Raw genomic sequence first — 21563 nt, forward strand, 5'->3', positions numbered from 1 at the left:
AAGATCAATGGAATAGAAGCAAGAGTTTAGAAATCAACCCACTCATTTGTCACCAATTACTTTCAATAAGACTATTCAATGGGGGAAAGAACTGAACTGACACAACTGGATAGGCCCATGTAAAAGAATGAATTCTATCTTTACTTCACAGTATAAGCAAAACAACTCAAAATGAAACAAAAATCTAAATACAACAACCAAAGCTAAAAATATCATTTCAAATGAAGGATAAATCTTTTATATTTTGGAACTGGCAATAGTCTTTTAGTTATAATGCCAAAAGCACAACAAAATTAAAAGGAGATAAGTCTGGTTTTCAACAAATTTACAAACTTTCTCTAACACCACTGAGAATGACCCTCAAGCACAGGAGTTGGCGTAGACACTGATAAGTATAGTCCTAAAACTCAAAAACCTTTCATGCATCAAAGAACACGATGGGCTTGAGTAGACATTGTTTCAAAGCAAATATTCAAAAGGCTCAATAATACATAAAAAAGATCTTCACCGTCATTAGTTGCTAGGGAAATACAAATTAAACTAGAATGTGATAGAACTTCACACACACTAGGGTGGATATAAAAAAATTAATTAAAAAGCTTCAGGATTTGCCTAACGCAATCTTTTATTTTGCTGAAAAATCTAATCCCATCCTCTTATTTCTTAAAAAAATGTTATTGTTTTATATTTGCAATACAACTTCACCACCCCCACTATCAAGTATCAGGATCTCATAACTATTTCAAGATACCCTCAGACCCTACTTTGTCAATACAGATGGCTACTCTGTTCACCCTGTCTCAGAGCTAGTTTCTCTTGAGGGCTGCCTGCTCCCTTGCTTTCTGTATATTCCACATGTCAGGTCATCCAGTAATTGTCTTTCCTTTCTGACTTGCTTAGCTTGCTTAGCTTAATACCCTCCAACTCCATCCAGGTTGCAGCAAACCTCATGATTTTATCTTTACTCATAGTGTATACATCCCAATTTATTATCTATTCATCTGTTATTGGGCTTCTGTATTGTTTCCAGACACAGACTATTGTAAGTAATGTTGCAATGAACATATCTGCTTTCTTCCCAACTATAAAACCTTTCTATTTTGTACTCCATCAAGCACACTCTACTAGATAGATAGGACATTTATCCAATACATAAATCATATAATAAAACTAATTCTTTTCAGGTTTACACAATCAAATTGTTTTCTAACAGAAGTAAGTAGAGATGATGCAATTTAACTCCAAAATGAGATGTGTACCAATCTCTATATTGCTATATTTTAATATGCATTGCTTTCTAATTTTTAAAATTAGGTAACTCTATGGTATTTCTAAATTCAAATACTGTGACATACTGGGGCTTCCCTGCAGTAGTGCAGACTTTAAAGAGGAAACTGATTAGAAACATAATCAGACATTTTCTTCCACATTAATATTTTTATATTTATATTTTAACTAAGGGCTGGAGTGATAGCACAGCGGGTAGGGTGTTTGCCTCCTTCTCTACCGACCTGCGTTCGATTTCTCCGTCCCTCTCCAAGAGCCCAGGAGGCTACAGAGAGTATCTCGCCCACACGGCAGAGCCTGGCAAGCTACCCCTGGCATATTTGATATGCAAAAAACAGTAACAAAAAGTCTAACAATGGAGACGTTACTGTGCCTGCTCGAGCAAATCGATGAGCAACAGGATGACAGTGATACAGTGATTGCTTCCTACAATGGTTGAACCTACATGGTTGAGTAACATGCAATGAAGTCAAAGCATTCAAATTGCTTATACAAGTGGGGACATGTTTACATTATAAACTAATTGGAAAATTCACAATGCAAAACTAATAAAATTTTTAATATAACCACATATATACAATGTATACATATACATATAAAAAGTGCAAGAGTACCTAATTTAAGTATGCTATATATTACTTTCATTTTCCATAAAACTACATATCACAAGCAATTATAATTTTTTTAAAGTTTAGATATTTTCAAATTTTTCCAAAATGAGATATCCTATATACCAGAACAATGAGACATATTTTTAAAAATTCACTTTCTTGTAATGAGTCTATTAATGATAATTATGCATTTAAATTATTCAAATAAGCTTGCAAAAGATTCTGCTTTACTTTCTTATCTCATAATGATGAATATTTTTGTAACTTTAAACTTGCTTTTTTCCTCTGAATAAGATTTCTGTGGCAATAAAACTTTTAAAAATGAATTTCCAAAAATAATATTTGAAGGAACTTACAGCCAAGATCACAAATCCAATTTATAAAATCACTCAGCAAAAACTGGAAAATATCTTCAATGACTTGGAAAATCAGATTAGAAGATGAATCAGAGAAGATAGTTTTAATTTTGAGGCTGAAGACTGTGAATTCTGTTATATTAAAATATTAAAGATGATGTTTCAATATACCATTTTTGGTTTGCACCCCTCCAATAATTCAAAAATTATTGCTATTCAGGAATTTTATAAACAATATAGAGTCATCTATAGAAATAAAGGGTAGCTTGGACATGTATAAAATGTGTGGGGAAGTCCTCTTAATCTTTAGCTCTGTACAAATTCTCTGAGGGGAAAAAAAAAAGTCTTCAGACACTGAAGGCTTAGGAAGCATCTTCTGAGATGTTATATTTTTAAGAACTTCAACTGCTGTGATCTGGCAGCCGAGCCTTGACTAAAAAGCTATAAATTTCTTTTATGACTTAAAATGGGGATTAATAGCTTTCATCTCATAAGACATCATGTTCCACCTAAAGTCCCTGTCATTCAAACTTCAATAGTTCGCTTATGTGACTTTTCCTGTCTTAGTCCCTGTTCTTCACATTTATAATGTATTCAGAAGAATCAAAAAGTAAATCAGTTTGAACTTCTACTCTGCTTGGATGGTATTTTATTCACCATCGGGCCCCAAACTCAAGGGCTGGAGGCCTAGGCACGTAATATAATGAGTGAAGTAAAAGCAGAAGAGGCAGATAAGGAGAAGATGAGGATGGCAAACTGGAGTCTCTATAGTTGACTCTCAAGGAGTCAACTGTCATAGAACCCTAGTCAAGAGTCACCACTCTATATAGAAAAGTGAGTTTGAGCTTGTCAGATCTTCCTTCGTGTGGGTTTTGTTTGTTTGTTTGTCTTTGCTTTCCGCTTCTATTGAGATACTATGATGTTAATAATAAAGTTTCAGGCTTACAATGTTACAACACCACAAGCACCACCAGAGTCAGTGTCCTTCCATGAAAGTCTCAAAGGCCTTTGCAGCACTCTTCACACCCCTGTGTCCAACTTAGTCCTGTACGCAGACTCTCAGTGTATGTTATAACACTTTCATTTTTCAAAAGCAGTAAATATGAATTCATTTTTAAACTAAAATGCCAACATTTGAATGTCGCTAATCATTTTTGTTTATTCATTCATTTACATATTTCGGTTTGGGACCACACCCACTTATTTTCCCAGGCTACTGCCCAATTGGTAGTCAGGAGTCATTCCTGGTGATTCCCTGGGAAATCGCACAGTAGTAGGCATTGAGCCTGGTCCTATATCATACACATTATGTGCTCCGCATGTGCTCTAGTTGTTAGCTAGCTATCCAACCCTGAATATTTTTTAAAATCCCGATGGCTCAAACAAATTACATGGAATGTCTGGGCATGAGACGAGAATCAGACTTTGGAATTTGTTCAAAGTCCCCACAAAAGAGCTGGATACACAGCAGGCAGGTGCTTTCCCAGTACACTAAAGACTGGTTTGGATCTCCAACACCCCATAAAGTCTCTCGAGCCTGACCAGGTATGTCCCTGAGTACAGAACCAGGACTAAGCGCTGAGCCCTGTCAGGTGTGTTCCAATGCCTCACATGAATCTAGTCTGTGCCAACACAGTGCCTAAACTGAACGCAGCGTTCAAGCTATGGAAGCAGGGATTACTAGCCAACAAAGGTGGCATGAAAATTATTTTAAAACAAACACACTCGAATAATATGAAGCCAGAGAAAATATGCTACACAAATTTAAGCAGAGCTGCTTCTAAATGTTTTTTCCATTAATCCTTTCCCTCATGGCACCCCAAGGTTGCTTCCTGAAAGAAGGCTGATTCTTAGCAGCAGGAATTGCAAATTCAGCTGTCATCAACCCTCCCAAGAGGAATCTTCAGTCAGAAAGACAGACTGTTCAATACATTTATTAGAACCCAAAGTCTAGGATATTCTCCCATTATGACCCTAAAAGCCTTTCTTTTGCTAACATGATATACAGAAAACTGCATTTCAAATTATTTCATAAGTTTTCAATTTCTGGGAAGTTCCAAAACTGCAAATAAAACTTGTCTAGTAAGAGAAGCTAAACACTCCTGTTAGAGATTAATACCAGGTTACAAAGTTTGATTTGCATGAACCACATCAGTTGAATTCCTAGCAGCACACAGGATTCCCTGAGCATCAGCAGGAGTGAACTTTGAACACAGAGCAGGAATAAGCCCTGAGTACCACCAGGTGTGGCCAAATACTCCTCCTACCTCCATCCCCTGAAAAAAATCCCCAAATTTCTGTTAATTTCTCTATTGTAAATTTATTTGCAGGCCCCCAACTGCTGGGTCCAAATTAGAAGAGAAATCACTTTCTTCACACTAGAAGTGCAAGTTGATTCCCTAAAGTAGGTCTTATAGAATGTTATTTTTAATATGTAAAAGAAATGATTAAGCCTTCTCAAAGGAATTAATAACAAACTGTCTACATGTATTTTAATACACCCTAAAATTCTGCCTTCCAGTTTTAAATTTGTCTTGAGGTATCACAGTGATACATGCCAAATCTAACAGTATTTTATATTATTAATCAGTTATTTGTAATCATCTATATCTTATTTTTTTATCTGCTACATACTCAATTTTTTTAGCAAAGACTGAATTTTAATATAGGGGCTCAGAAAAAAGTGGTAAAAATCTTTTAGCTAAATTACTTGAACACATTCTGAATAAACCACCACATTGAGATATGAAAATTTTGATCTGAATGTGTGATAGTTTCAAGAGTTTATCTGAAAAAAATTACCGGGTAGACTAACAAATAACACAAATAACACAAAACATCTCCCTGTTATTTGATTTTTCGTTGAGAAGCAAAAGCTACTGCTTTCTCAGTGTTATAGATGATTACTTGCTCATGTGTATTTCACCAATAGATTTCCAAGCTTGAGAATTTATTTTATGGTAAATATCTTTTGAAGGATATAGTACACTTTCTTCTCTTCATACTCACATCCAAACAAAAATCTAAAGTAGTTATGTCTTTTTTGTTTAAGGACATTTAAAATTAGATTTCTTCTCTAAGAACAAGGAACAAGATGTTGAAAACTTACAGATGGAAATGACTAAAAATTTTATAAAGTAGATGGGGAAAGGAAACATTTTAAGAACCACTACTGAAAAAATGGAAGTATTTTCAGTAACATGTTCCTTTTTTTTTTTTGCTTCTTGGGTCACACCCAGCAATGCACAGGGGTCACTCCTGGCTCATGCACTCAGGAATCACCCCTGGCGGTGCTCAGGGGACCATATGGGATGCTGGGGTTTGAACCCGGGTTGGCCTCGTGCAAGGTAAACGCCCTACGCGCTGTGCTATCACTCCAGCCCCTCAGTAATATGTTCTAACTGAACTTTATTTATTTATGCTCTTTGTTTGGGGCCACACCTGGTAGTGCTCAGGGATCACTCCTAGCTATATTGGCAAACAATATGAACTGCCAGGGATTGAACTGAGATCTGTTGTAAGCAAGGTGAGTACCTTAATCTCTGTACTATTATTATCTCTAGCCCTAATTAGATGGTTATCAATCCTTAGCGGAGTTCAGAAGGAGCAAATATAACCAATGTTGAATAACAAGTGAGATGGCAGGAATCTAAATATTAGTATTTCTTTTTCTATCCAGATGCATCTCATTATAACATCATACATTTTATTTTCAGAAAACTTGTTAATCCAGGGGTGGAGTGGTTTGTGAATAATGCAAAAGAAAATGTCTAACTAACAAAGGTTTCTATGTCCTCCCAGTAATCCTAAATGGGACAAGCTTCATGGGGAACTGACCTGTGTCATTACATGGGACCTTGGGATCAGCAGGGTCCCATCCTTGGCTTAAGTGCTGTTTCTATATCAAAACCTCAAAAACTTCAATAAATTTCTCTTCATTTTTATTTTGCACCGAGTACCTAAAATCTTGTAGCTAGACCTTGAAAAAGCCAACCAAGTGAGAGTTAAGTGGCTATGCAGAGAACCTTCCTCGAAGAGGTAAAAGTAATTGAATCTCAGAGGCACAGGACTGTCTGGAACAGAATAAAGTTGGATGCCATAGAAAATGTGGCATGAGAATATTTTTGGGTGTTTTCCTCCATTCTCCACCAATCTGATCATTGCTTGCTTTTTGGTTTTGTTTGTATTGGGATTTTTTTATTGAGGTAAGACCATACCTGGCAGTGCTGAGGGGCTACTCCTAACTCTGTGCTCAGGAGTCACTCCTGGAAATGCTCAGGGGATCATATATTGTACCAGAGATTGGACGGGGTTCAGCCACATGCAGGGCAGGTGTCATTGCTTGTTAATGTATGATTTTTTTCAAGCTAGAAAATAATACCTGTATTTTCTGACATTGAGAATGACATTGAGATAGCTCTGGAATCTGTCTAGTGGATAACTAACACATGAGAGGCAGCAACTGGTGTCTTGATATGCCTTCTCTAACTCTCCACTATATGAGTTGGGTAAGGCATATGCCAGATAAATAGATTTTGAAACAAAGAAAGATAAAGAGGCATTCATTGTATATGTTTAGGGTGTGAAATCCTATTCAAAACTGCAAACTTTCCACACTGTCAAATGTTCCATACATTTGAACATTGAATCCACTTTCAGCTCATTTTTGTTCATATCCATCCACCCAACTCACTCAGAAGAGAACAATTCATAACACTGACTTTCACATCTCCCACTTCAATGCTCTACTATGATTTGTGTAACATAACATGTATTTTTCTGTATTTTAATAATATATGACAAGATTTCCTTTTGTTTGTGTACGTACACACATTTTCCTTGTTGATTCATCCCTAGAGTGATACTTTAATAATTGTAAATAATGTCATGATGGACATAGGGGTATATACATTCAAATTAGTGCTTTAATTTCCTTCAGAAAACACATTAAATAGGAATTGATAAATCATTGGTGGGTAGGGTTTTATTTTAAAGGTTCTGAGGTACTTCCATGGTGACTGCTTCAATCAACATTTTCTCAATACTAAATAAGTGCTCCCTTTACTCCAAGTCCTCAACCTAGAATGTGTTATTTCTTGTCTTTTTGGCAGCCATTCTAACTGGTATGAAACAGTATCTAATTGTTGGTTTGATTTACATTTTCTTGACAATTATAATCGTGAGAAGCTTTCAGGGTACATGCTTGCAATTTCTATGATTTCTTTGGAAAGCACATTATTTGAATCTTTTGCCCATTTTGAAACTGGATTCATTATTGTTGCTATTGTGGCTCTTCTGTATAAATTTGGATATTAATACTAACCAGATACATTATTCACAAATATTTTTCCATTTAATAGCCTGCCTTTTTTGTGTTACTTCTTTATTTCTATTTATGGGTTGTGTATATGATTTTTGATATAGTATCACTTATTTGTTTCACTTTAAGTAACAAATTAAAAAAAACTCATATAGATCAATTCAAGAAACCTAAAGCTTGTATCCTTCTATTTTAACAATTCAAATAATACATTTGAACATTGAATCCACTTTCAGCTCATTTTTGTTCATGATGTGAAGTAGATTAAATTTTTCTCTTTTGCATGTGACTATCCAATTTCCCCAATACCATTTATTGAAGATATAACTTTTTCCCAATTGTATTTTTGACTACTTAGTCACAAATTAATTAACTGATCGAATAGGTTTGAGTTCATTTCTGAATTTAAAAATATCCATTGGCATGTATGTCTGCATTTCTGCCAATACCAAACTGTTTTTACTACTATTTAGTTTGAAATCAAGAAGCCTCCATTAATACCTCCATTTTTGTTCTTCTTCCTCAAGATCACTTTGACTATTTGTAAGTTTTTATAGTTCCATGCAAATTTTAGTATTGCATTCTCTGTTTTGGTTGAAGAAAATGACACTGGTATTTTAATAATGATTGGATTGCATCTGTAGGCTCCTTTGGGCAGTAAAGACATTTGAAAAAAATATTTCTGGGCTAGGGGGCTGGATTGATAGCACAGCGGGTAGGGCATTTGCCTTGCACTTGGCCGACCTGAGTTTGATTCCCAGCATCCCATATGGTCCCCCGAGCACCACCAGGAGTAATTCCTGAGTGTACAACCAGGAGTAATCCCTGTGCACCTCTGGGTGTGACCAAAAAAAGAGCAAAAAAAAATATTTCTGGGCTGGAGAGAAATGTCACTTGCCTGTATAACCTTGCATGTGGCAGGCACACAATGGCAGGAGTAGCCCACAGACATAGCCAAAAGTAGCTTCCATATACCATTAGGTGTGCCCCCCAAACAAAAATGCAAAATCAATTCTTTCAATTCATGATGACAAATGCCTTTCCATTTATTTGTGTCTTCTTCTATTTCCTTCCTTAATGTCAAAACATAGTGTTTAAGGGTTTAGAAAATATGCTACATGGGGGGAAGGAGAGTTAGGAGAGAAGACACGGAGGGGATAATGATGACACTGGAGAGAAATGTTCAATCTAGAAGAGGAGGTGTTTTAAAGTAGTATAGTATTATGTGGGAAACTCTACTAGTAACAGTGCAGTAAAGCACAGTGCAGAATACTATAAAAAATTGTTTTTATTAAAAAGTGCCTCTTAAAAGAGGTACACTGGTTGGTAGGAGGCTAAAGGGTGGGAGAAATGCATTGTGGAGGGAAGCGAATACTGGTGAAGGGATTGATGTTCAAATATTGTGTGTCTGAAACCCAGTCACGAATAACTTTGTAATTTCACAGTGACTACATTTAAAAAAGATAAAGGAAGGAAGGAAGGAAGGAAGGAAGGAAGGAAGGAAGGAAGGAAGAAAGAAAGAAAGAAAGAAAGAAAGAAAGAAAGAAAGAAAGAAAGAAAGAAAGAAAGAAAGAAAGAAAGAAAGAAAGAAAGAAAGAAAGAAAGAAAGAAAGGATGAAAGGATGAAAGGAAGTAAGGAGAAAATAAAGGAAAGAAGGAAAGAAGGAAGAAAAAAGAAAGAAAGAAGGAAAAAAAGAAATAAAGGAAGGAAGGAAGGAAGAAAGAAAGAAAGAAAGAAAGAAAGAAAGAAAGAAAGAAAGAAAGAAAGAAAGAAAGAAAGAAAGAAAGAAAGAAAGAAAGAAAGAAAGAAAGAAAGAAAGAAAGAGAGAAAGAAGGAAGGATGGAAGGAAGGAAGGAAGGAAGGAAGGAAGGAAGGAAGGAAGGAAGGAAGGAAGGAAGGAAGGAAGAAAGGGAGGAAGGAAGGGAGGAAGGAAGGGAGGAAAGAAGGAAAGAAAGAAAGAAAGAAAGAAAGAAAGAAAGAAAGAAAGAAAGAAAGAAAGAAAGAAAGAAAGAAAGAAAGAAAGAGAAAGAAAGAAAGAAAGAAAGAAAGAAAGAAAGAAAGAAAGAAAGAAAGAAAGAAAGAAAGAAAGAAAGAAAGAAAGAAAGAAAGAAGGAAGGAAGGAAGAAAAGAAAAGGGGAAAAAGAAAAGAAAGGAAAAGAAAAGGAAAGAAAAGAAAGGAAAAGAAAGGAAAGTAAGGAAGTGAAAAAAAAAGAGCTTAGGGACTGGAGTTAGATACATTTTAGGTCAAACCACTTACCACTGACAAGATACATGATATTGCTAAAGTTGCATCTCTAAGATGATTTTTTACTTGTTAGAGTTTCATCTGTAAGAGGAGGTAATAAAACCTATCCATCATTAGTATTGTGATTATTTTAGGTAATATAACTCTCTTACTAAGTATAGTGTCTGACACATAGTAACTATTCAAAACAAGATGATTATTAATGTTTTTGTTAGCTTTTGTTTGCTTCTATTCTAGAAATCCACTTCAATGGGTTGTGATATTAGTGCTATCAAAATCCTTAATATACAAATAGTGAATTATTCAATTTTTAGTTCTTCCCTAAATTACTTACAAAATCACATTGCAGAGAAGTTCATGCATCTTTCAATATCTTAAATATGTCTCTTACCTTTGCTTTTATCATCAGTTCCTCGTGCTTACGGATTAGATCCTCATTGTCAGAAAGTGATGAACCTAGACTTTGTTCCTGTAAATCTCTTATGGTTTTTTGAAACCAACAGGTAACCTAGATTTAAAAAAAAAAAACAATAAAAAGACCAAATTTCAAATGATCAACTAAGTGAGTAAAAATTCAGAAACTAGTCCCAAGTATTAAATTAATATGATCTGGTTTTTACAAAATTTCTGAAAAGTTTAAAAACACATACCTCAGTAAATTACATAGTATAAAGAAAACATTTCAACTCTTCTAACATAAAAAATCGCCTACTCAATGAACCAGGCATTCTTTTTGAATATAATTCAGCTTAACTGAGTAAGCATATGAATCCATATGAATCTGAGTAAATTTACCTAGACCCACATGAAGATATTTAACAGCATATGTAGAATTATATTTTCTACCATAGAGAGACAATGCAAAAAATTAGTTTGCTACCATTGCTGGAAATTGATATCCAAAAAATAAATTTAGTTATTAAAATTCTACTGATGTTATAAATAACTAAAAGTATCAATCATATTTATTTAGAAAACATCCATATTGCATGCCTTACAATGTTAAAACAAGAAATAGAAAAGGACTTGTAAGTAACTTTACATTTTTTAATGATGACATAACTTGACCAGATGACATGGAGTACCTAAATGTAGATCACTTATTCCCAATTAAAGGATGAAAACTTGTGTTTTTACTCTCAATAATATTATTGTATTATTCTCATGATGACACTATAGCTGTTGATACTCAGAGAGCTCATTAGCTGTTAAGCACTTTATTAGCTGCCTATGGAAACATCACTTCCATTTCTCTATTTTTACCTTTTGGTTTTGGGGCAACACTCTTTGTTGACTGGAAATTTCTCAAATAATATCTTTGACATAAATGCAATGAAAATAATATGGTGACCTTGTAACAGTTTTCATGTGAAGTATGACTCATTTTCTTGAGAATGGTTTGTAATATGTGCATAATGCACATATTTGTGATTTTTCCTATCTAAAGCGGCATGTTTACATAGATATAATTATTTAAAAGTAATCTTTCTGGTATTAAAATTGGAAGCAAATAATAAATAATGTACATATTCAAACCCACAAAGTATCAAGACCTATGAGTTATTGATCTATTTAATTTATATTATTCATAAAATGCAGATAAATAGAATGAGAGTAATGATCTAAGGTTTTCATCAAAATAAGACAGATCAAGACTAACATTTTAAAATCACTTATCTTAAATAGAACAATAATGAGTTTATTAGTAGCTGAAGTAGGGAGAACTCAAAAATCTCAAGAATGCTTTAGGAGGGAAGGATGACAAAAAATCTGAGTGAATAAAAAGTGGATTACAAACAGGTGCTGACTAAGCTCTAAAAACAGGTGAAAGTCTGAAGCCTCTGATAATCTTATTCAATTGTGTGAGTCAAAGACTTGTCATTTAGCACATGTCCACAGCAGTAAGAGCCAAGGAGTGGGTTGTTTTGATTTTTAAAAATTATCTACTTATCTCATCCCCTATATTTGGCAAATAGTATCACCCCTCAAAGAATATTATTCCTATGGGCTAGTGCTTTTCCCTATAAGAGATGATAATTAAAGATTTCTGATGGTATTCCACATATCCCAATTACCTCACTGATGAAATATGATGACTCTATATAGACAAACATTTTTAATACCACATGTACCCAAGAAAGGAACCAAAAGACAAGCTGACATGAAACCCACAATTAAGCAGCTCATTGTAGAGGTGGTAATATTTCATCATGGGCTATTCACATATATGAGCAGTCTTTTACATCAGATTTACCATGTGCATGGTCTGATGCACACAGAATAGATTCTCAGAGCTCTTCTAAGTAAGGCACCCTAAATAACTGAAAGGATGTCAACCATCACATGCTGACACCCAGTAAATCATCCATTGCATCCTGTAAGTAGCTCCTGCAGACAGCTGCCTAGATATTCCAAGAACATATTTATGGGCATTTAGATTGTATCAGCTGTTGTCTAAAAGCCTGAGTGATAAGCACAGTAAATTCACATTAGGAAATTCCGGAGACCATGGTTTCTTGTGAAAGAACACAAACGTTCACTAAGGTCTGGTGGGTATACTGGGGGTGGTTGGAGGGTCGAAAAAAGATATAGTAGGAAAAGAAGAACAAAAGGCTTAAAAATATGCACTGAAATCAGTTTTGGGTAAAGGTGAAATAAGGAGGAAAATTAGAACGTTTTTCTTCTCTCTTCTCATCTCCTCCTACCTTTCAGTTTGACCTAAGAGCTATTTTCCTGGTCATGTCTTCAGTTTGACAAGGCATTCTAGTTTCTAGAAAAAGTAGAATTGGTAGAAAAGGAATGGGGTAGATCTTGTACTGATGAGGAGAAGGGATACTTGTCAGAGTGAAGGAAGACAAAGGGAAGGCAAAATTTACAAGCTGCAAAGAAGGGAGGATCTAGGATTTTCAAACTAAAGCAAGAGCTTCTTTGATAGAGAGGGGAGTCAGAGAAACCCAGTCAAAAGTTGTGTTTTTGCATTGTTTTATATGCAGCTACTAATCACATGTGGTCATTGATTATTTTTGAATGTACTAGTAGAAATGTGCTCTAAATATAAAATACATACCAGATTTTATAGACAGTATAACAATAATGAAAAGTTCTTGCTAAGAATATTAATACTAATTTCATATTGAATATCATTTCAGAATTATTGGGTTAAATGACATACATTGTTGCTTTTCACTTTTTTGATTTGTTTACAAGAGAAGTTAAAACCACATATGACTTTGACTATATTTTTATTGAATAGTTCTGTAACTCAGGAGTATTCAGAACATCCTTATTAAATGTTGATCTAAGTCTTAATTAAGGCTATTAAAAATAGCTGAAGCAAAGGAATGGTGAAACGAGGCATTAGGTGGTAAGGATAAAGGGCAATTTATGGGGAGTTATAAGGTAGCAGAACAAACAACCCTTCGAAAGAATTTTATTGGCTAAGAAAGGGGTGAGGTGGAGGATAGTTTGAAGGAAACTAGGGGTAGTAAAAAGGTTTCTTTATCTCCTTTCACGATTATATGAGACTTCAGTATTTTCTACCAGCATAGAAAACTGAAGACACATAAAGGAATTTGAAGGGAGTAATGTACCAGAATCCATAGTAAAGTTGAAAAAGCAAAACACTAAAGGCATTAACTTTAGGGTAAGGACAACTCATCCTCAACTCAACCTAATGCTGGAAGATAAAGTAAGAAGGAAGAGAAATGAACCAGACTTTCAAAGAGAGTCAGATTACTAGAGTAGGTGGATTATAAATTCCCTCACCCGGTCTTTATACCCTCTAGGATGGCGATACTTTCTCAAGAGTTAAGGAAATGGATTCAGGAGGGTAAACAACTAAGTCTATGGCTACACAAGTAAGTTAAAAAAAAACCACAGGATGAAAGAGCCATAATCAGAACTCATGCTTTTCTTTCTAGTGAGTTCTCTCAGCATGCTCATCTGTAAAGCCAGTTGAAGAAGAGAGCAGTTCTTCTGAGATAAAAAAAAAAACAAAATGCAACATTATAGGTATATAAGCTATTTCTAACATGTGACTCAATACTGTGAACAACCTTGAGTGCTCAATGAAAATAATGCTTTAGAGAAGAAATGATGTGCTGACCAACTCAAAAGGAAAACCCCCCTAGCAAGAGGCAATGGGAAAGGCATCAGCAAGTACAAACTGAGAATTCTAGTTCTTAAACTGAATATGCCAAAACCAGGACAAAACATAGAGAAAGCAAACAATAGGAGGGATATGGTTAAGGATGAACAACTTAAGTAGGAAGAAAGTGAAGAGCCACCACCCAGAGCAATTCATCATGCAAGCATGCTGCCATAAATATATTGTCTTTTTCTGCAGCCGTTTTACACTTGGAGTTAAGATTTCTTTAATCTTTGTTTAAAATCATGCTCAAAGAGGCAAAGTGGCAAAAAACATTCAAATTATATTAACAGATATGCTTAAGAAAAGATGAAAGTCTCTTCAAATTTCTTTCATTCTTCTTTCCATGGGAAGAACAGTTCTTGCAGAATAATCAGTTATTATTAGAGACAAAAAAATGAATAAAAGGGAAAATAACATCATTTATTTTTAATCTATATTTTTGTAATATATATCAAAGTATCAAAAATGTGCACATGTAGGGTTATTTTAATTATTGTAGTTGACAGTCACAGGTGATAGTTCTAAATGTGCAGTTATATTCTGAAAACACATAGATATTATAACGATCATTATTATCTCCCATAAATTCCTTTCAACAGTAGGAGTATTGTTTTTTAAATTTTGTGTTATGAAATCATAAGATGTTCCCTGTATTTAACTAGGCAGTAATCAGATTTCAAATATTCATTTGTTCTGTTAGGTAATAAAAACTATTTGCAGGGGCTAGAGCGATAGCACTGTCGGTAGGCACTTGCCTCACATGAGGCCGCTATGGGTTCCATTCCCAGCATCTCGAGCTCTTCCAGGAATGATTCCTGAGTACAGAGCCAGGAGTAACCCTGAGGATTGCCGAGTATGACCCAAAGAGCAAAAAAAAAAAAAAAAAAAAAGACTATTGGCAGAAGAGACACAAAAACTATATCGGTGATGTTTGTACCAGAGGACTTGGGAGAAGGGAAAAAGAATAACTGACAAAAAATGTGAATTGAGGTATTTTTCCAGGTACATTCCCTGAACTAATTATTGCCTCATTATTATTTGGACTTTTATCTTAGAGATAATGTTCACAGCTTCCCTCTGTGGAATTTGGAAAACCATAAATTGCTGAAATCATGAATTCTGGAATGTCAGTATTCTCTGTTGATAGGGAAAGCTAAAATACATTCTAAATAGCTTCATAGATGATCTGTCACCCCATTTAAAATCTTAATTTTCTATATTTTATTATTACGATTTACAATATAACTTGCATGTGACTGGCCTGGGTTTGATTCCTCCACCCCTCTCAGAGAGCCTGGCAAGTTACCAAGAGTATCTCACCCGCAAGGCAGAGCCTGGCAAGCTATGCGTGTCATATTCTATATGCCCAGAACAGTAACAAGTCTCATAATGGAGAACATTACTGGTGCCTGCTTAAGCAAATCGATGGACAACAGGACGACAGTGCTACAGTGCTACAATACATCTTATCTTCATACATCTATATTGTAAGAAAAAGTGGCAATAAGGATTTCTTATTTTCCCAAGATTGCCGTCAACTTTTATTTGTACATATGTAAGTTTTTTTGCTTCCGACTATTTAATGTTGAAATGATGTTCAGTGAGCAAAATCAGTATAGTAGAAGTCTGTGGATCTGAATTGTATTACCTCTAACTCATGGCAGGGTTGAGGCAGGCAGGTGGATAGGGAAGGGTCTCCATGGCAACAGGATTCCTTGGGAGTGATAAAACCGACTACCCCTAAGGCCATCAGGATCTACCTTGTGGACACAGGAATTACAGGCTGAACAGATCTTTACCTGCACCAGCACTGACCAAGTACCCGAAAGACCTGTGCAAAGCCTAGGACTGACTTTCCTTTCCTGTAAAGAGCAATTTCTTGCTCCAGTCTAAGTCCACTGCTTCCCCAAGAAATCAGGATGGTGTTTGAGCATTGTATAACTCAGATGTAAACCTGAAAGCTTTGTAACTTTCCCCATGGTGCTTCAATAAAAGAATTAAAAAAAAAATCATTGAAGCCTTCAAAGATTCTTAAAAAAGGAAAAAAAAAAGAAATCAGGATGTGGGGATTAACTTCCACGCAGTGTGCAAGTAGATGCCAGGTGTGGCTTGATGGCTACTACGTGGGGCTGGCAGGACTCAAGGTCTGGACAATGCAGGGGCTTGTCACAGACTTTATCAGTTCTGGGCTTCACAGCTGAATCCAGGATGGCAGAGATGTATCAGGAGAAAGTGACTGTGTCCCTCCCCTGTTTCACACAAGTCACCTGGGAGTCTACTGGCATCAGTTACATAATTTAGAATAAATTCTAAAGAAAGCATATGTTCTCAAATAAAATTCTATGATAAATTTTAATATAAGTGGTTAGAAAGTTGCATACGTTTGTAATTGCATTGTACTACTGAATACCAATATCTCTAAAATAATACAATCCTTATTTTGGTCTCATGTCAATCAGTATTAGAAAGTTACAAAGAAGTAACTTTTATATGTGTTAGTCACTAAGTTTTATAACTTTTATAATGTGTTAGTCACTAAGCAAGGGACTTCCATGTTTTCTCACATTAATTTAAACTGGAGCAATAGTACAGTGGCTGGGCGTTTGCCTTTCACGAAAGCTGACCTGAGTTTGATTCCTCCACCCCTCTCAGAGAGCCCAGCAAGCTACCGAGAGTATCGAGCCCACGAGGCAGAGCCTGGCAAGCTACCCGTGCGTATTGGATATGCCAAAAACAGTAACAATAAGTCTTTCAATGAGAGACGTTACTGGTGCCCGCTCAAACAAATCGATGAGCAACAGGATGACAGTGACAGTGACAATTAGAATAATTCAAATTCTAAATTTTAGTTAAATGCAACATCACAAAAAGAAGAATATACATGAGTATGTGAACATACACACAGCTTTGTTAGCTGCCTACCAGGTACAAGATTCTTGACCTGAGAATGTGTTTATATGTGTCATCTCTGATATTATTTTAATCACCTATTGGTTAGACTATGATTACATATGTAACATGATTATAATATACATGACATTCACCTTCTACATATTCCATTGTGTAATCTATTATCATCATTCTTCCCTACAAAGATGTGTATCTAATAAATATATGTGATCTGGGCAGTGAAAAAAAGATCTGTCCTCTTGTCTTATTTAATTCTCCTAGATGTCCTTGACATTGTATTATACAAAGAGACAATGAATAACTTAGCTTTAATTTATTTGTTTTTCTCACTTATGCCTGATTGTAGCAATTGAGAAAAATTGCATTCATAAATCTTCTTGCCAACATAATTAATTATGCACAAAATACTCCAAGCTGTTTCTGATTTTCATTAATGAAGCAGATTATCTAAAAAATAAGATATGCTAGAGTTGAAAAGAAAGGTCAACTACTCATATTTAAATATAAAACAAATGTACTTTTTTGCATTTGGGGAATAATGATAGAAAATTTTCTGATTATATTTATCAGACTATTACATCTCAATTTAAGACAGAAATGTGTGTGATTTTTATTTGTCTTTTTTTCCCTGCAACTGATGTAAATATCAAGTCACCATAATTTTGGTCATTTAATGTTTTTTGCAAAGGAAAATTAACAGAAATATTATAGTTCAAACCAGTAGAATTTAAGCACTTAGAAACAGAAAAGTACTAAATGTATATTTTAAATGGCCCTCAGTAGACAACATTAGATATTCAGACATCCACATTATTATTCATTGAAAATCTTTACTCTAATTATTCAATTAATTTTTCTTTCTTTTAAGCACTTAAAATGATTGACAAAGCTTATAATTTATTATTGTAAGTGTTTGACAGTTTCTATATCTATATTCCCTTAAAATAAAAGTATATAGTTGACTAAAACTCTTTACCCACTACTAAAGAAATGCCTCTGTACCAACTCAAAGTGCTGTACCAACTCAAAGCCAAGTAACTCATCTAGGAACATGATAACAATATACGCTATATTACTAAAAATGTCACACCCAATTTGTTTTCCCTGCTGTTACTCTTTAACACTATACAACAAAACTTCACAATAGAATATTCAGAAAATATTAAAGTCTTAGGCAATATATTGCATTTTACTCTATGAATTAAAAAACTAAATGTATATTCTTTTTTCACATATTTTTGCACAGTAATAACAAATAAGATGTTGAAAACTGAAGACTTCTTTAAAATAAAGTATCATTTAAATTATGCTGATGTTACTAAACAGTATATTATTCAAGTTCTGAAATACATCACATTTATCTATTACACTTTTGACACACAATGAACTAGTGATTTGCCCAATTTTAATTAGTATTGGGTGATATATAGAATACATCACCCTGTTGGTTGTCAATTTGTTCGAGCAGACCCAGTAATGTCTCTATTCGTTCTAGCCCTGAGATTTTAGCAGCCTCTCTTTACTTGTCCTTCCCAACAGTGCCCCATTAGAGGCTCATTAGAGGTCAGGGGAATGAGACTCATCATTGCTACTGTATCTGGCATATGAATATGTTACAGGGAGCTTGCCAGGCTCTCCTGTGTGGGCAGGAAACTCTCGGTAGCTTGTTAGGTTATCCAAGAGGGATATCTAGGCTATAAGATTCCGGTAGCTTGGTTTTAGTCTCTGGATGTTGGCCGTTGATGGGATTACACAGCTATATAATTATAAGTTATATTTATATACTAAAAAGCTCTTGCCATTAATGAGATAATAATGAACAAATATAGGACTGGATAGTATTGTAGGTAGTGGATGCAGAGACCTTGAAGACTAATATAAGTAGGCCTGTGTATAAGGTCAACGTGCCTTCCCCAATATACAATGTTGTACTGGTATAATTTTTCTTCATCTTGTAAATACAGCTCAAATCTAGTCCTTCTGTAATAATATTCCTATGCTCACTAAGATCTATCTTTTAGGGACAGAGATAGTACAGTGGGCAGGACACTTGTCTTGCATTCATTGAACAGGGATTCAAACCCCGGCATCACAAATGATTTCCCAAGCCTACAGGAGTGATATCTGAGTATAAAACCAGGAGTAAGCCCTGAGCACTATTATTGCACAACATGTATTTTAATTTTGCACTAATTAGTCACGAGTAACATCTCCATTGTGAGACTTATTGTTATTGTTTTTGGCATATCAAATACACTACGAGAAGCTTGTCAGGCTCTGCGGTGCAGGTGGGATACTCTTAGTAGCTTGCCGGGCTCTCCGAGAGGGACAGAGGACTCAAACTCGGGTTGGCTGTGTGCAAGGCAGATGCCCTACCTGCTATGCTATCGATCCTCGATAGTGCTTCCATCTATTATGTGTATTCAAAAGACTTTGCTATATGTAACAACAGTAATACTAAACCCAGGGGAAAACATGGTCAGACAAGAAAGAATTCATACATCGTAGGCTTAGCAAGAACAGTAAAACTATTCCTAAATAAGAGGTTTTACATTATATTTCATTTAATATTTAAAACAGTTTTGTGATAATAATCTCCCTTAATGTCAATGGTCTGAATTCACCAATTAAGAGACACAGACTGGCAAAATGGATTCAAAGACTGAACCCAACTTTCTGCTGCCTGCAAGAAACACATCTGAATAGTCAGAACAAACACAGACTCAAAGTCAAAGGATGGAAAACAATCCTGCAAGCAAACAACTCCCTCAAGAAAGCTGGGGTGGCATTACTAGTATCAGACAACATAGACTTCAGGTTGAAAAAGATTAGAAGGGATAGTGAAGGCCACTTTTTATTAATCACGGGATGTGTACATCAGGAAGAAATCACACTCCTAAGTGTCTATGCACCCAATGAGGGACCAGCTAAATATCTACAACAGCTGCTAAGAGACCTTAAGAAGGACATCTCGAGCAACACAATAGTAGTTGGAGACTTCAACACCACACTGTCTCCTCTGGACAGATCAAGAAGATTAAAACTCACCAAGGAAATACTGGCTTTGAAGGAAGAAATAGAAGAGAGAGGGCTAATAGATCTATACAGGGCTTTATATCCCCCAAAAAAGGAATACACATTCTTTTCCAGTGCACATGGAACATTTTCCAGAATAGACCATGTGCTAGGCCACACAGCATACCTCAACAGAATCAAAAAGATAGACATTGTACCAGCTATCTTTTCAGACCATGATGCACTGAAGATAAAACTTAATCGTAGACAGATGCAGAAAACCAAATCAAACACCTGGAAATTAAATAGCTCGATATTGAACAATGAGTGGGTCAGGAAGGAAATCAAGGAAGAAATCAAAAGGTACCTAGAAACAAATGAGAATGAAGACACGAGCTACCAGAACCTGTGGGACGCAGCTAAAGCCGTTTTAAGGGGAAAATTTATAGCTCTGCAAGCATATCTCAGGAAGGAAGAAAGGGCCCACATAAATAACTTGACTTCACAGCTCAAGACGTTAGAAAAGGACCAACAAAAGGAGCCCAAACCAGGCAGAAGGAAAGAGATAATAAAACTTAGAGCAGAAATGAACGACATGGAAACCCAAAAGACAATCCGAAAGATCAATGAAACCAAGAGCTGGTTCTTCGAGAAAATAAACAAGATTGATAAACCACTAGCAAGACTCACAAAGAAAGAGAGAGAGAGAACCCTTATAAGCCGAATCAGAAATGAAAAGGGGGACATCACAACAGAAACCAATGAAATTCAAAAGATCATCAGAGACTACTTTGAAAATCTCTATGCCAGGAAACAAGAGAACCTAGAAGAAATGGATAAATTCCTCAACTCCTATAATCTCCCAAGGCTGAACCAAGAAGACCTGGAGTACCTGAATAGTCCAATTAACATCAAGGAAATTGAAATGGTAATCAAAAGTCTTCCCCAAAACAAAAGCCCTGGTCCAGACAGATTCACTAGCGAGTTCTTCCAAACATTTAAAGAGGACCTTTTGCCAGTCCTTCTCAAGCTTTTCCAGGAAATTGAAGAAACAGAAACCCTCCCAAACAGTTTCTATGAGGCTCATATCTCCCTAATACCAAAAGCAAACAAAGACACCACAAAAAAAGAAAACTACAGGCCAATATCCCTGATGAACACAGATGCGAAGATCCTCAACAAAATATTAGCATATAGAATTCAACAACTAATCAAAAAGATCATACACCACGACCAAGTGGGATTCATCCCGGGGATGCAAGGATGGTTTAACATCCGGAAATCAATCAACATAATTCATCATATCAACAAAAGAAAAGATAAAAATCATATAATCATATCAATAGATGCAGAGAAAGCATTTGACAAGATCCAGCATCCGTTTATGATGAAAACACTCGCCAAAATGGGTATAGAAGGGACCTTCCTCAATATAGTCAAAGCCATTTATCACAAGCCTATGGCAAGCATTGTCCTCAATGGGGAAAAACTAAGAGCCTTCCCTCTGAGAACAGGGACGAGACAAGGATGCCCACTCTCTCCACTTCTGTTCAATATAGTACTGGAAGTACTTGCAATAGCGATTAGGCAAGAAAAAGATATTAAGGGCATTCAGGTAGGAAAGGAAGAAATCAAGCTCTCACTATTCGCAGATGATATAATACTATA

General features: G+C 35.5%; 1 protein-coding gene across 1 annotated transcript in view; it reads right to left on the minus strand.

The window, feature by feature from the left end:
* CCDC141 (coiled-coil domain containing 141) overlaps positions 1 to 21563 on the minus strand; it is a 216604-nt gene that overhangs the window by 111813 nt on the left and 83228 nt on the right. The window contains exon 8 of the mRNA XM_055121699.1: positions 10212 to 10328. Coding sequence (XP_054977674.1) covers positions 10212 to 10328 — 117 coding nt within the window. The remainder of the gene's footprint in view (positions 1 to 10211; positions 10329 to 21563) is intronic.

This window comes from Sorex araneus, chromosome X (assembly GCF_027595985.1).
Source record: "Sorex araneus isolate mSorAra2 chromosome X, mSorAra2.pri, whole genome shotgun sequence".
NCBI lineage: Eukaryota > Metazoa > Chordata > Mammalia > Eulipotyphla > Soricidae > Sorex > Sorex araneus.